This window comes from Pelodiscus sinensis, chromosome 14, assembly GCF_052426305.1.
Source record: "Pelodiscus sinensis isolate ZL-2025 chromosome 14, ASM5242630v1, whole genome shotgun sequence".
NCBI classification, from domain to species: domain Eukaryota; kingdom Metazoa; phylum Chordata; order Testudines; family Trionychidae; genus Pelodiscus; species Pelodiscus sinensis.
The window spans coordinates 11952932-11967884 of NC_143065.1; the positions used below are offsets into that span (position 1 = coordinate 11952932).

The 14953-nt window shown below is 56.8% G+C and overlaps 1 protein-coding gene across 5 annotated transcripts; it reads left to right on the forward strand.

Moving 5' to 3' along the window:
- The first annotated feature begins 832 nt into the window (after positions 1-832).
- Positions 833-14729, forward strand: NEIL1 (nei like DNA glycosylase 1). Of its 5 annotated transcripts, none has more exons than XM_089781966.1 (10): positions 833-967; positions 1945-2432; positions 4386-4505; positions 5370-5433; positions 7243-7342; positions 8146-8270; positions 10140-10290; positions 10730-10791; positions 13394-13634; positions 13986-14729. In XM_089781966.1, the coding sequence occupies exons 2-10, from the start codon at positions 1954-1956 to the stop codon at positions 14030-14032; spliced, it is 1389 nt and encodes a 462-aa protein (XP_089638092.1). In that variant the 5' UTR covers positions 833-967; positions 1945-1953; the 3' UTR covers positions 14033-14729. The 5 variants fall into 5 exon arrangements, with proteins under 5 accessions (XP_089638092.1, XP_075753515.2, XP_089638091.1 ...); XM_075897400.2 differs by having other exon boundaries at positions 882-990; XM_089781965.1 differs by lacking the exon at positions 833-967 and adding an exon at positions 1019-1092.
- Positions 14730-14953: the final 224 nt, after the last annotated feature.

Below are 14953 nucleotides of genomic sequence, written 5' to 3' on the forward strand. Positions count from 1 at the left end.
GGGGAGCCTGCGCAGTAGGTGGCTGGGGTGGGTGCAGGAGAGTGGGGGGGGGGCCCTGCAGTAAGTGGCTGGGGCGGGTGCAGGCAGGCGGGAGCGGGGGGGGGCCAGGGGGGAGCGGGGGGCCCGTGCAGTAGGTGGATGCGGCGGGGGCAGGCAGGCGGGAGCGGGGGGGCCCCTGCAGTAGGTGGATGCGGCGGGGGCAGGCAGGCGGGAGCGGGGGGGCCCCTGCAGTAGGTGGATGCGGCGGGGGCAGGCAGGCGGGAGCGGGGGGGCCCCTGCAGTAGGTGGATGCGGCGGGGGCAGGCAGGCGGGAGCGGGGGGGCCCCTGCAGTAGGTGGATGCGGCGGGTGCAGGCAGGGGGGAGCGGGGGGGCCCGTGCAGTAGGTGGATGCGGCGGGTGCAGGCAGGGGGGAGCGGGGGGGCCCGTGCAGTAGGTGGATGCGGCGGGGGCAGGCAGGCGGGAGCGGGGGGGCCCCTGCAGTAGGTGGATGCGGCGGGGGCAGGCAGGCGGGAGCGGGGGGGCCCCTGCAGTAGGTGGATGCGGCGGGGGCAGGCAGGCGGGAGCGGGGGGGCCCCTGCAGTAGGTGGATGCGGCGGGGGCAGGCAGGCGGGAGCGGGGGGGCCCTGCAGTAGGTGGATGGGGCGGGTGCAGGCAGGCGGGAGCGGGGGGGCCCTGCAGTAGGTGGATGGGGCGGGTGCAGGCAGGCGGGAGCGGGGGGCCCGTGCAGTAGAGGTGGGGTCGGTGCGGGAGCGGGAGGCGCGGGGCGGTGGGGCGGGGCAGGGGCCGGAGGACAATCTCAGCCCCAGCCCGAGTCAGGCCGCGCTGCTGGAGAGCGCCCGCCCCGCAGACTGAGGCTCCCTACGACACTACAACTCCCATCGTGCCCCGCGCTGCCCCGCCCTTCCCGGGGCCTCTTGAACTCTGCGGTTGCTGACGGAACAGGGCGAGCGCGCGCTCAGATGCCTGGTGGGGCCCGGCCCTGGGCTCACGTGAGGAATGGGCAGGGGGCGGGGCGAGCCGGCTCTGTGCTCACGGGCGGGGGAGGGGGCGGGGCGGGTTGTGTAACTGTCTGGAGCCCGCTGCTGAGCCGGGTTGGTGCGGGAGGGGCTTGGGGGGTTGTGGGCAGTGACCGGCCAGGCTGCCGCGGGCTGGGAGTGGGGGCGGGCTGGGAGTTGGGGGGGGGCTGGGAGGGGGGGCTGGGAGTTGGGGGGGCAGGCTGGGGGGCAGGCTGGGGGGGGGGGCAGGCTGGGAGGGGGGGGCTGGGGGGGGGGAGGGGGGGGCTGGGAGCTGGGGGGTGGGAGTTGGGGGGAGGCTGGGGCAGGGGGGGCGGGGGGCAGGCTGGGAGCTGGGGGGGCAGGCTGGGAGTTGGGGGGGTTAGGCGGGGGGCAGGCTGGGAGTTGGGGGGGTTAGGCGGGGGGCAGGCTGGGAGCTGGGGGGGCAGGCTGGGAGTTGGGGGGATTAGGCGGGAGGCAGGCTGGGAGCTGGGGGGGGGCGGGGGGGGGCGGGGGGCGGGCTGGGAGGGGGCGGGCTGGGAGTTGGGGGGCAGGCTGCAAGTTAGGGGACCTGGTGGGGGGGCAGGCTGGGGGCGGGGGAAGCCCGGGCTCCTGTGAGGAGCTTCCTGGCTGAGGCGACCCAGAGCCCATCTCCTTTGCTGGCCCCAGGCCCTGGCGGTGCCCTTGTCCTGGCTGTGCCCTGGCTCCTCATGGAATGGGCTGGTGGCTCTGCCCATGCCCAGGTGGCCCCATCCCCAATTCCCAACCTCAGTGGCATCCCTAGGCCCAGCCTGGCAGCGGCCCCTGCACACCTGCTGCTGTGTCCGTATTCACTGGGCAGGAGGGCTCGGCAAAGCTAGGGACTGAGCGAGCTTCCCGCTCGGCTGGTACGGTGCATGTGCTACCCTAGCTGCTCTGTCTTATGCCAGGGTCTTGCTGCTGTTTGGACAGGTATCCAAGATGCCAGAGGGCCCCGAGCTGCACCTGGCCAGCTGCTACATCAACACGGTATGTGCAGGGCTCATCTTCTCTGGGAAGGTGGAGAAGTCTGAAGTGAGCAAGAACCCCGAGGTGCCGTTTGAAAGCGACGCGTACGTGATCTCTGCCGTCTCCCGGGGCAAGGAGGTCAAGCTGACCCTGATGCCCCTCAAAGAGGAGAACAAGGTGCTCCCCGGCAGAGAGAGGGGCAGGGCAGGGCAAAGCCAGAACGGACCTCAGCAGCCCATGGATGTAGTTTTCCGCTTTGGGATGTCGGGCAGCTTCAAGTTCACCCCTGAGGCTGAGCTGCCCAAACATGCCCACCTGCGGTTTTACACCAAGGAGAGCCCGCGCCGAGCCCTCTGCTTCGTGGATTTCAGGCGCTTTGGGAGGTGGGAAGTGGACGGGACGTGGCAGCTGGACCGAGGGCCATGTGTGATGCTGGAGTACGAGAAATTCAGGTGAGAGCTACCCTCTCTGCCTCAGAAAGTGTGTGTCAAGGGAAGGGACAGGAATGATAGACTTCACTGTTGGATTATCTGACTGGGCCTTTCGCTATTACAGGAACACTTGTAGCTCACATTTATGGAAACTCTCTTGGGTTGAAGCCTGGTTTGTCTGATGCTTTGCATTCCCAGAGATCTTGCTATGAAAGAGGGAATGGGCTTGGTTTAAACACCTTACGGCATGGTTTTTGTCTTGTGTAACAAGCAAACAGCAAAAACATCATAAGGTTAGAAGAGGGATGAGCACAGCGGAGAGATGTTACCCATACACCACTGGGTCTCCAGTGGCTATGCAGATTACCATCCTGATCCTTCCATTCATCATATTGAGAACTGAGCCGGGGAAGCTGGGGTTCTGAATGGTGGGGAATGAACGAGGTACCAATTGGAGAAGATGTCTGTTATGCAAAGTGAAAGGCTTACGAAAAGCTGGGGCTCCTCTGTTAATTGACTGTGAAAGAATGCCCAGTGGGCCGTGGTATTGTCTTGTTCAAGTGAATTTTTTACTGTTATTGTTCATCTATCACAGTCATGAAGCAGTGCAAGAAAGGGAGAATCCTGCTGTAGCTAATTTAACACCAGCAAAACCCCTCGGAGGGCAGGGAGGGACTTTGTAACTTGGCAGGCCAAGGGGCTGGGTCCTCAGAGGTACGGAGGCTCCTAACGTCTTTTGAAAAGGCTTAACTACCTTAGAGGCTGTAGGCCAAAGTGCCCACTTTGTATTCACAGGTAGAATTCATAGCTGAAGGGTGCCCCACAGACTGAGAGAAGCCTCAGATTGAAAGGGATCGTTGGGTTGTCGGAACCACACATGCATGCTGGTCTGCCCAAGCGCCATGTGGTTTGTTTATTAGTGGATTTTCAGAATTAGTTTTGGATCTGCTGAGCACTGGGGTTTCCACCACTTCCTTTGCGATCTTCCCCCCCCCCCCTCGTATTCCGAAACCTACCTTTCCTGGATTGTGTCCCATTCAGTAGTCGCAGGCTCGGTGAGTTTGTTGGTCAATTCCCTGAGCAGATTACATATTACATAAAAGGATCCCCTTAGCTCAGTCTTTGAGAGTCCTTGTTAGTTTCACCTCCCTCCTCATTGATGAATGAGCTACTCATCAGTGCATTTCTGTGTGGCTGCTTTAATTTACTGCCCGTTGGCAGCATTCCTTGTACCCTTGTCTCTTCCTGCAAGCCTTTCCTGACTCCAAAAGTTCATATTGCGTTATCTCTTTGCGCTCCTGTATGCAGACTTTAGAGCAGCTCTTCATGTTTTGTATTCATCCGGTTCAGAGTTCAGCCTTCCATGTCTTAATGGCCATGGCTCTTACTGTTCCTCCAGCCTTCTTCGCGCTGTGCTGCATCTTCAGTGCTTCCTCTTTTCATGCTCAGTCTTTTCGTTGGCTTGCCTGGACCCCAGGACCTTTAGAGCTGCTGCGTTCTGGGAACCCCTTCCCTATGAGGCTGAATTCATGGAACGTACACCCCTGGAACTGCAAATGTGTGCGCTGTTCCTGCTAAGGGACCAGCAGGTTATCCCTGTATCTTACCCCCCGAAAAAGGAGTTTTGCCTTTATCGTTACCAGCTTGCACCTCTCTTACCATAATGCTGCTCCCTTCTCTCTCTCCTACACAGACTGTTCACATCTATATAGTTACAGTCCTGCTATAAGAACCCCCCACTCCTCCAGGTTTCAATTGTTCCCACAAGACCACAACCTCCATCATTTAGTTTCACTTCTCCATGCTGATTGTGTTCGGAGGCAGACCCTTCTGCAGCAGAGGCCCCCACTGGAGAACAACCACACCCCTCTTGGTTACCATGTTGGAAACCTCTGACGGGGTAGGGGCCTTCTCTGCCTCTTTCCCCCCCCCCCCCAGCTGAAAGCCTGCCTGACCAGCCCTGCTGTCTTCCAGGGAGAACGTGCTGAAGAATCTGTCTGACAAGGCTTTCAACAAGCCCATCTGTGAAGCCCTGTTAAATCAGAAGTTTTTCAATGGGATTGGCAACTACCTCCGAGCTGAGATTCTCTACAGGTGAGTAGGGGGCTGAGTGGAGAAGAGGAGGCCAGCCCGATGGAGATGTGGGTCCAATTCCCTGTTCCACCCTGGCTCCCTGTGGGATCTGGAGCAAGCCAGGCTTGTTTACACAGGGATACTGGGGAAAATCCAGGTGGAATAACTAAAGAAGTGAAGTTCACATGCATTCCAGTTTACTTATGAATGAGCCACACTTGAACTGATGTGTTGTAACTTCATAGTTTCAGTTAACTGGTCTGAATTCCCTATATAGACAATCCTGCAGCCTCCCTGTGCCTCAGTTTCCCTGTGCATACAGTGGAAGTGTTAGCCCTGCCCTAGGGGTTGTGAGAGCGTGAGGTTGCTCGTGCCCCTTTTACGCAGTAAATAGATAGCCAGACCTTGGGATTCCCACCCCTGGAGCTGCAAGACCAGCACCATGTGGGTCTACACTTTTGATGGGCTGCCCATTTCCCTCTCTAAAATCCAGCAAGCCCACGGCCGTTCCAGCATTAAGTACCCGCATGGTGTGGCCAGCGCACCTCCGCTCTGAGCTCTCTGCTGTGCTCGCACTAGACTCGTGCCAAATAACTCTGAGCTTTTGTTTGTGTTTTTTCTGACTGGACTAAATATGCTAGGCCTCTGGGGTCTGGCCCGCAGTGACGCTTTCAGTCTGGGACCTTGCCTGGGGCGAGGCAGCTGATTTACAGCGGGCTGTCTGAATGCGCCAATGTTTCACTGCATAAATCACATCCAGCTCACAAGAGTGGAAAGCCGCTGCTGTTCCCCGCTGCATCGGCAACTTGCTCCCCTTTGCCGGGGCTCCGTTGGTGCTAGTTGCCACTGCATTGGGGTCCTCACGTAACCGGTGGCCTTTCCTAGGTTAAAGATCCCTCCCTTTGAGAAGGCACGGACGGTGCTAGAGGCTCTTCAGCATCCAAAGCAGGTGAGGCGGGTGGAAAAGGTTCAGACACGTTCCAATCGTCACAGAGAACTCCAGGTTCAGAGCTTGGACCGTAGCACCTGAGGATCACAGCGCATGGGGCATGACCACGTCGGTGGCTCTCGGACTTCCTGCAGCCCCCCACTCGTGACTTGTAGCTTTACCCTTGGAATTTCCACCACTTCTGGTTTGGGGCCCGTTACTCTTTGTTCTTGTTAGAAGTGGCTGCTGTCTTGGAGGTGGTTCTTCATCCTGAACCAGGAGGCCAGATGCTTCAGGGGCTGATCCGTGTCTCTCAAACTCCCTTCTCAGATGAATTCTTTGGGCCTTACCCCCCAGGGATGTGTGGGCCTGGCTCAGCCAGATCATTGCATGCGTGGTTTCCACGGCTGGCACATGTGGAGAGCCGTGTAGCCTGTTGAGTGAACGGCTCCGAGTCAGGCCGGGTCTGGAGTCGCTGTGCTGCTGGAAGGGGTGTTTTCCGAGAGCTGCAGCGCAAGTCCATGTGGTCCCCTGGAGCCCTGTCCATACAGGGATGTCAGCCCGGCCCCGGGTCGAATCCCAGCTCTGGAGACTGCGTTCTGGCTGCCTCTGTTGGCCACGCAGCTTGAGCAGGGGACAGAATTCTTCCCTCCCGTGCGCGGCCCCGCTGCAGGCTCTTTAACAGTTGCCGCAGTTCAGAGCACAAGTGACTGCGTTTGGCTCCTCCGTGAAGGACGCCCTCGTGGGATATAGCGAGGGGATAGAGCACGTTGGAGGCCTTTGGGGCCTTTGGGAGGACTGAGGCTCCACAAACGTCCACTCCGTTGCCTTTAACTCCCAGGAGTTGCTCTGCACATCGAGCTGGCTTGCTAATCGTGTCCTGGCCAATACATCTCTGGCTCCCGCATTGTGTGCGCACCGTCCTTTGAGGGGAACTGTGCTCTGCCTTGCGCAGTAGCCACCTGCATAGTTCGGTCACTTTACTGTTCCCTCCCCCAGCCAATCTCCATATACGCCAAGGTATTTAGGCACTGAACTTCCATTGCTTAAACGGAAAGGAGGAGCCTAACTCCCTTTGGGGTTCTGAGCCAGCGGTCCTAACTTGGTGTGACATTGCCCCACGCGTAATGGAATCACGGTAGCTTAGGCTCCAAGTCTGCCTATTCTGCTCCAGTGGCCGTGAAGGGGAAGTAGCTATTTTTAAAAACCCCCAAAGACAGTTTCTGTCTGATCAGCCTTTCCCTGGCCCCTCCCCCGGCCGGTCTGTAGCAGCTGTTAAGCTACAAATGCCTCCGGCGCAGTCAGCGATGCGTCCCAGCCGTAAGGGGGCTTGGGCGTACAGGCGCCATTCACCCATGCGTGGGCTGAAATAGGGTAGTGGGCACTGGAGAGCTGCAGATCGGAGTCCTTCTCGGCTGCAGCTGCCCCTGCTGAGTCCATGGAGTTAGCCCGGCCTGTGCCGCCAGGGCTCAACTTGGCCTGGCCACAGGAAACCGGGAGCATTTAGCACTGGAGACCAGGAAGGTGGATTGGGCGGGGTTAGGTCTCTGGTAAGGGAAATAGGGGAGAGTGGAGCAGGCTGGCTTGGCTGCCAGGAGGGCACGAGGCTGGGTGCGTTTTTGTGGAACCTGCAGCTGTAAAAGGGCTTGGGGCAGGCCCACCAGGCAGGCCGAGTGGCACGGCTGACCTGAGCTGTCTTTGCTCCAGCTGCCTCACTGAAACTGGCAGGGAGGAGAGGGGCCTGGCTGGGTGGAGAAGGGCTGCAAGGGAGGGGGCTGGCTTGGGCTTGGTGGGCTGCCCCTTTGAATCTCCTCCTCTCAAACCCCGCAGAGCCCTGGCCTGACCTTGAGCAAGAAAGTGAAGCTAAAGCGGGAGAATCCAGACCTGCTGGAGCTCTGCCACGTGGTGCCCATGGAGGTCGTTCGCATGGGTAAGGAGGTGGCTGCGGGCTCCTGCCCTGGAGCGGGCCATGGAGCCTGTGGACGGGGGTGACGGAGCCGCACTGAGATCTGGCAGTTGGGATTGGATCCCTGCTGCCTCTGTGATGGAGGAGGGAAGGGCTGGAGCCCTGCTCAGGGGGGTTGGGGAAGGGGTAGCAGAAAGCAGGTTCTGAAAACGCTCGGACGCTGTGTTTGCAGGAGTGGGAGGCGGCTGGGTTTTGCGTGGGAGGATGGGGAACCCTAGGCCTTCCTGTTGGGCTGCAGGAGCGACTTCCCTCACTCTGAAATGGCATGGCTTTCAACGGGTAGCGATTGCCACAGGCCCAGAGCAAAAATCCCCAGCCACCAGGAACAGGATACAGCAGGGGAGGGCTCTGAGCTATTCCCGACAATTCTTTCCCAGGGATCTGCCTGCTGGGTTTTGCCCCGATGCTTAGGGTCTAACTAGTTGCCATATTTGGGGGCAGGAAGGAACTTTCCCCTGGGTCAGACTGGCACCCGTGGGGGGGGTCAGAGTAGTTGCTGTCTCCATCCTCCAATAGAAGCTGAGAAACACCAGGCTCTTAAGAGCTGGATGCTTTCAAACCACGTGCGAGCAGGCTGCGAAGGTGCAAATCTGTCTCCAAGCCATCCCCCGCTGGGGGTGAGAACCCCTGGAAGGGGCAGAAAGCGGATCCTTGCTGGTACCCCCAGCAGGGGTCAGGATAGCGCAGAGCAAAGCCCACAGCTGATCGGCCCCTCACTTCTGCGGCTGCTCAGCGTTTTTCCGGATGCTTGTTTTTGTGCCCATCAGGAGGGAAGGGCTATGGCCCGGAGCACTCGGACGACAGCGCTGCCTTTGAGGCATGGCTGCAGTGCTACTATGTGCCTGGCATGCGGTCGCTGCGCGATGGCAATGGCAGGACCATCTGGTTTCAGGTAGGAGCCATGTGCCCTCTGATTTCTCCCACATGTGCGGGGTGAATTTTGTTTTGTGCCCCTACATGGAGATGATGTGGGGCGGGGCAAAGGCTGAGGGGTTCAGAGTGCGGAAAGAGGTTCAGGACTGGGATAGAGGGTTGGGGCATAGGGAGGTGAGGGCTTTGGCTGGGTGTATGTGTGTTGTGTGGTTCCATTTATTTTAGATCCAAGGGAAACCAGGACACTCCAGAGAGACGTAACCACTTTCTGATTTACTGCAAGTGTTAAGCAGTTAATGCAGTTGTTCACATTTTACAAGCCTTAAGAACAATGACTATACAATTTAAACCTTAACAACTATCCATTCTAAAGCAATTAATACAGGCCAAAGCAATGCAAAAGCAATTAATAGAAGATCTACTGTAATACAATAATAGAGCCTAGTTCACTTACACTTCACCCATATGCTACCTACAGTACCAGGCAAGAGGTCGTGGTCCCTTTGATTCCCACCCGTTGGGACGCCATGCACTGATGTAGCGGGTGTGAAAGGTCTTTTTACTTCTAGTTATGACGAGCAGGACTATGGCTCCCTCCCTCCCATCGATTCTTTTTACCAGTGCTTTTTTTGTGACGGTATGCGTGGCTTCCTCTCCCCACGCCCCCGCCCTCAGCAACTTTGTCCCTTACAAAAAAGGACTGCTTCTTAATAAGCCCATTTTATAGCAAAGCGAGACTTGGTCGTTCTTATAATATTTACCAATTGATTATGTAAAATACATGCAATGCCAATGCACTATTTGGGGAACATCCTGCTACTCAGGATGTTGCAAAAACTATGTGCATAGTTAACAGTTTTATGGCCGCATCTGTAACTTTTACTGATCAGAAACAGAAGTACCAGTACTAGGTTGATTGTCGTGTGGTCTTGACGTGGTCTCACTGTACCGCCTAATCTGAATTATTATGCAAAACATTCCTGCCTCTCAAAGCTTCTCCCTCCCAAACCTTGCCTGCAGGGTATGTGCACCAGACTTGAGACAGGCCCAGGTTTTGCTTTTTGGAGATCCACACTGTGGTCAAGGCAGGGCTGTGCAGGCTCTGGGGTGGGCTGGGTATGTGGCGTTGGGCTGGGACAGGGAGAGAGGACTCTGTGCAGCCCTTGCAAGAGTGCAGTAAGGTCGGAACCATGGGGGTTTGCATTTCAAAGGGCTTGTGTCGTGATTGCTCCCCCTACCTTGGGGCTCTGCTCCAAGGGGAGACTGGCAGGACATTGGCTTGGCCTGGCACAGTCTATCCTTAGCGACGTGGAGGTCTCTGAGATCCGCTCGCCAGCAGGGGGACCGGATGTGCTCTGGAGAGCCCGCCCTGCCCACCTAGGCAACTTGGAGGAAGGGTGGAGAGTAGGGGATGTGATTTTTTTTTTTTCTTTTAAACCCACTGTGTAATCACTCGAAATTCAGTCGGTTCCATGGTTAGATGCTACATGGGCTGCTGGCCCTGAGGGTTCCCAGCCCCACGGCTCTCGGCGGCTGCTGGCACCACCAGCCCAGTGGGCTCCCCATGGTGGTCCAGTTTAACCATCAAGGTTAACCAGTTAGTTAATGCTTATCAGTTAACCAGTAAAACTCTTAGCTCCCTAGTGGAGTGAAGCAGAACCCGAAGAAATGAGAACCACAGACGCCCAGTCTAGCACTCTTACACTGCACTGAGCCAGCTGTAGCTGCAAGACTCTGTCCTGTCACTGCTTGTAGCTGCGGCTAGTGCCCTGCTGCCCCTGCTAGTGGGTCCAGCAGCGTTGCTGAGCCCTTCAGTGCCCGAGGGGGGTTTCGAGGGCCCTTTGCATTGGGTTAGGATATTGTCTAAAAGCTCTTCCTTCCTTTGCAGGGGGAGCCTGGACCTATGGCCCCGAAAGGTGAACGTCAGTTTTGCTCCTCCACGCTTCGCAGGGTTCTCTGCTCCTGGGTAGCTTGGGAGAGACAGGGAGACTTCCTCCGTGTTTATTGCGGATCAGGGAACAAGCGACACTTCTCAAACGGTAGCTCGCTGCCCCGAATCCAGGCCAGTACGGTTACGCCGAGTGGCAGTTCGGTGGGTGGGTGAAAGGAGAACGTGTGTCTCCAAGGGTCTCGTTGTTGGCAGGCCCTGTGCATCCTCCGAGTGTCCTTGCGCATGACTGTGGAGTAGCTTGCACTGTCCCGCTCTGTGCTATGCCTGCTCTGTGGAGGGAGAGTCCGCCACCCGGCCCGCTCTGAGCACCCCCCGTACGCTCACTTCGTGTGCAGGCCAGGCAAGATGTCCCAAAACCAGGCCAGCCGTGTCCAACCACCCTCAGAGCCATCTCCAAGCTCCTAGGCCAACGGGGGAGCTTCTCTTCCCAGAGGAGAGGGCTGGGGATTAGACCTGGCTCAGCTGCAGCCAGGTCCCTCTCTAGCCTCATGAGTTGCCCGCGCTCAGGTAGTCTTTCTCTCATGCAGGAGAAAAGTCCCGCAAGAAGAGCTCACGTGTGACAGCTGACCCCGAGCCTCCGAATCCAAAGGTACCGAGCCTTAGTCTAGAGTCTCTCCTGTCTGGGGTTTGGGGGGCTCTCTACTCCCAGAGTCATTCTCCTGCTGCCCCCATTGTGCATGTCACTGGATCCTTGAATGGAAGATGCAAAACATCAAATCAGCCTTCACAGCCCCCACTATTCCCATTTTCCAGATGAGAAAACTGATCCCTCCCCGTTCCCCAATGTGTTTCCATTGGGGGGGGGGTCAGTGAACTGGGGCTTGAATAGAACCCAAACTCCCCCGCCTGTCCTGTAACCGCTCCCTGGACAATATCACCTCTCTCTACTAGCCCCCTAAGTTGCGGCCGCTTCACTGGTGCGTAGCCTCACCCTTGGTGTGCGTGTGCGTGTTCTCTTTGTGTACGCATCTCTGTAGAGAGGCTCAGGATTCCAGAGAGGTTCTGATAGCTGGGATCTCAGCCTCACCCTCTCATTAAGCTCGTTCCCCGACAAAGCGAACTCAGGGCAGGAAGAACAGAGGCTGTTTTATTTTCGGTAGTCTCTGCTGATCTCTGGGTGGGATTAAAGAAACACACGTCTATTGTCCAGGTGTTGTTTCGCCTTCCGTTTGAAGGTGAGTAATGCACCACAAATGTGTGTTCCTCAAGTAAGGGACAAATCACAAACAGGGTCAAGTTATGTCTGGAACAACACAAGTTGAGCGACCGGAAAAAGGAAGCATCTGAAGTCTGGCCCTAATGCAGCTGTGTTTAGCTGCTGCAGTCCATGGGAGATGTTTTCTCCAAACAGCTGCTGTTGCACCTGTTACGGATCCTGCTGCCTGTGTTTGAGTTCAGAGTGAAACGGCTCATCTGTTCCCTGTTGTTTAACTATTTGCAAATCCTCAGACAACCTGACACACTCTGAGGGGCAGATTGTAAAATGCCTGTGTCTGCCTGTACTAGAGAATCATGTTTGTTCTGATAGAGCTGCCGGGCCAGCCCAGGAGCTCGCCGCACAAGGTGCGGTGCAGACAGAGCAGCCGAGGTCTCTGCTCCAAAGCCAGTGCCGTGCCGCTGTCTCTGCCTGGCGCAGCGCCTGATATTCTGTGGGCCTTTATTGTAAGGCCTGGGGGTGGCTGTGTGAGGAGCTGGTGACGTGTCCTGAGGAGCAGACTTTTGGGGAGAACAAGGCCAAACTCCGCACCTGACATTAGGCCAGCCACGTTTTAAAACCTGCCCGGCTTGCTGCCTCCTGAAGTGTGTGGAGCAAACTCCATAGCACGGATGGCTAAAGCCGTGCAGCTGTAGGCTGATCCCAGAACAGCTCCGGCACTTCCCTCAACAGCCTTTGCCCCTGGCTCCCCTGGGCACCAGAGGTTCTAGTGAGGTCCTGTCAAGGCTGTTCCCTACTCTGGCACAATAAATGCAGAAGTGGGGGCCCGCAAAAGGACCCCAAAACCTGATCTCTCCAGGCTTTGGTATAAAACTCGCCCCCCCCCCCCAATCCTAAAAACCTAGATTTTGGGGAATAAAAATCTGCTGCTACCATCAAGTGCTTTTGAAACCACAAACAGGGATGGACACTTGAAACCAAGCCCCGGGCACCCCAAGCTCTCTTCCCAAAAGAGCTTGAAAAAGAGAGAAACAAACTAGAGTCTCTTATGGCTGCCTCTGTCAGGCAGGTAGATATACAGACAGACCTTCCAGGACACACAAATGAACCAATACCGGCTACTTAGAAAAAGAAAATAATCTTTTATTATTAAAACAATACCCCAGTTACAAGTATAGTTGTAATGGCTAGATGGTAAGAGCCACCAATTAATATACTCATAGGCTGCATCTCGAATGGCATGATTTTCCGCAAATGCTTTTAACAGAGAACTTTTCTGTTAAAGGCATTTGCGGAAAAGAGCGTCTAGATTGGCATGGATGCTTTTCCGCAAAAGCACTTTTTGTGGAAAAGCGTCTGTGCCAATCTAGATGCGCTTTTGCGCAAAAAAGCCCTGATCGCCATTTTAGCCATCGGGGCTTTTTTGCACAAAACAGTACTGTGCTGTCTACACTGGCCCTCTTGCGCAAATCATTTGTGCAAGAGGGCTTTTGCCCAAACGGGAGCAGAATAGTATTTCTGCAAGAAGCACTGATTTCTTACAGTAGGAAGTCAGTGTTCTTGCGGAAATTCAAGCAGCCAGTGTAGACAGCTGGCAAGTTTTTCCACAAAAGCAGCTGATTTTGCGGAAAAACTTGCCAGTCTAGACATAGTCCTGAGCTCATGGTAATCCTCCATGGCTGAGTTGCAAAAGAGAGGAAAACCCATTTCTAACAGCACAGACATCAGATCCAAATTCCCAAACCAGAAAACAATAAAACCTGACAGATTTATGTAGACTTTACTCTACTTACACATTATGAAGAGTCTTTTTCTTGGAGAGAGACATGTCTTCTGTCTCCCTCAGGATCTAGAGAGAACTGCCCAGAGACAAAGGAGGGAAATCCAAAAATTCCTTTGTCCCAGTTTGAAATTCCTACCTGCATCTCTATTGGCTGACCACTCACTTGGCTAGGAGGCCAGCACTCTGGGTTATGACAGGTCCCCAGAAGAAGCAAGTGTCACTTTTCTCTGCCTGTTTCAATCCCCTGTGTAGGTCACAAAGCCGGCAGCCAAGAGAAGGCCGAAGAGCAGCAGCTGCCAAGAGAAGGGAGTAACTCGATCTGGCAGGAAGAAGGGGAAAGAGCTGGTCCCAGGAGCTGAGCATGGCAAGGCAGCTGAAGCAAGAGAGCCCAGCACCAGGCCCAGAAGGAAAGCGGCGGCCAGTCAAGAGCCGCCCGCGAGGGAAGCTCCTGCTTCAGCTGCGAAGAGGCGGGTGCCGGCTCGGAGGAGCGCAGGTTAGGGCTCCGCATTGGCTCCAGTACAAGCATGGGACGGGGATCGACCCAGAGGGTCTGGTCGTGAGGGGCTGGGGGGAGGGGTTAATCGAGGGGTGCTGGGGTTGGCTCTGAGGACCCCACCTGCAGTCATGGGGAGGAAGGAGAGGATCTGGCCAGGACTGAGATCTGAGTTGTACTAGGAGGAAATTGGCACCCCTTCCCTCCCCCCCCCCCCCCCCCCCCCCCCCAGAGTCTCTGCCCCCTTCAGCCTCCCCCTTTGAGGACGTGAATTTCCCCTGCCGCAGGGAGCAGGCAGATGGACTGTCAAACTTTGTCCTCTCACTGCTCCAACTTCCTCCCCTCTCTTAGGAACAGCTGCTGCTGCCACTAGGTCCAGGCGGGTGAAGGCTGAATGACTGGTCTGGCCCGGCGTCTGCCCTTGCTCCTGCCTGGAGTAACTCGCTTGCTACTGCTGCACGTGCTGGGGGAACGCGCTGGGAGCAGCTGCTGGGGTGACTGAGGCGGACGTGCCCGCCGTACTCTGCTTCGCTCCTTCTCGAAGGTGGTTCGCTGCGGGGGCTCCAAGCAACCGCCACAAGAGCCCCTGCCCCGCAAAATGGCGGGAAAGCTGCAGCATCAGCCTCCCTGCTCGGTTACGGGTTTTTATTCTGCAGCTGTTTTTATTGCCCTGGCTGGTCCCAGGGTCTCTGCCCTTTGCTCTGCAGGAGGGCTGAGCGTGGCAGAGCAGCAGCGTTTTATCGTGTGTGGCAGCAGAGGCTCATCTGAAGAGGGGATCGCTTTGTTCCCATGTGCAGTCTTGGGGCAGTGGCCGTGCTCGTCTCCATCTTGCTGTCCCCACTGATGTCCCTGAGCACAGGAGGGGAAGGGAAAAGAAGGCAGGACAGCCAAGGTGGCTCTTCTCAGAACTGGGGATGTGCCGACGCCTGGCTGCTGTGTGGAACGAGTCCCTCGATCTGGGCTGCCCGGAGAGCAATGCCCTGAGGTCACAGGCTCAGCCGCTGGGCCAGCCTCTCCAGCGTGTGCTGCTGCCACCCAGCTGTCAGTGCTTTTAGTCATTGGATTTTAGTGTGAACAATAAAACCTTTTCCTAAACCAGGGGTCTCCAACCTTTCTAAGCAGGAGATCAGTTTCACCGGGTTGGGATGCAGGCTGTTGGATTAAGGGATGTGGAGTGTGAGAGGGGCAGGCATTTGGGATGTAGGAAGGGTTCTTGGTGCAGGCTCTGGGATGGTGTTTGGGGCGTGATGTGCGGGAAGGGGTTCGTGACTGGGGCAGGAGTTCGGGATGTGGGCACTGCTTACCTCAGGTGGCTCCTG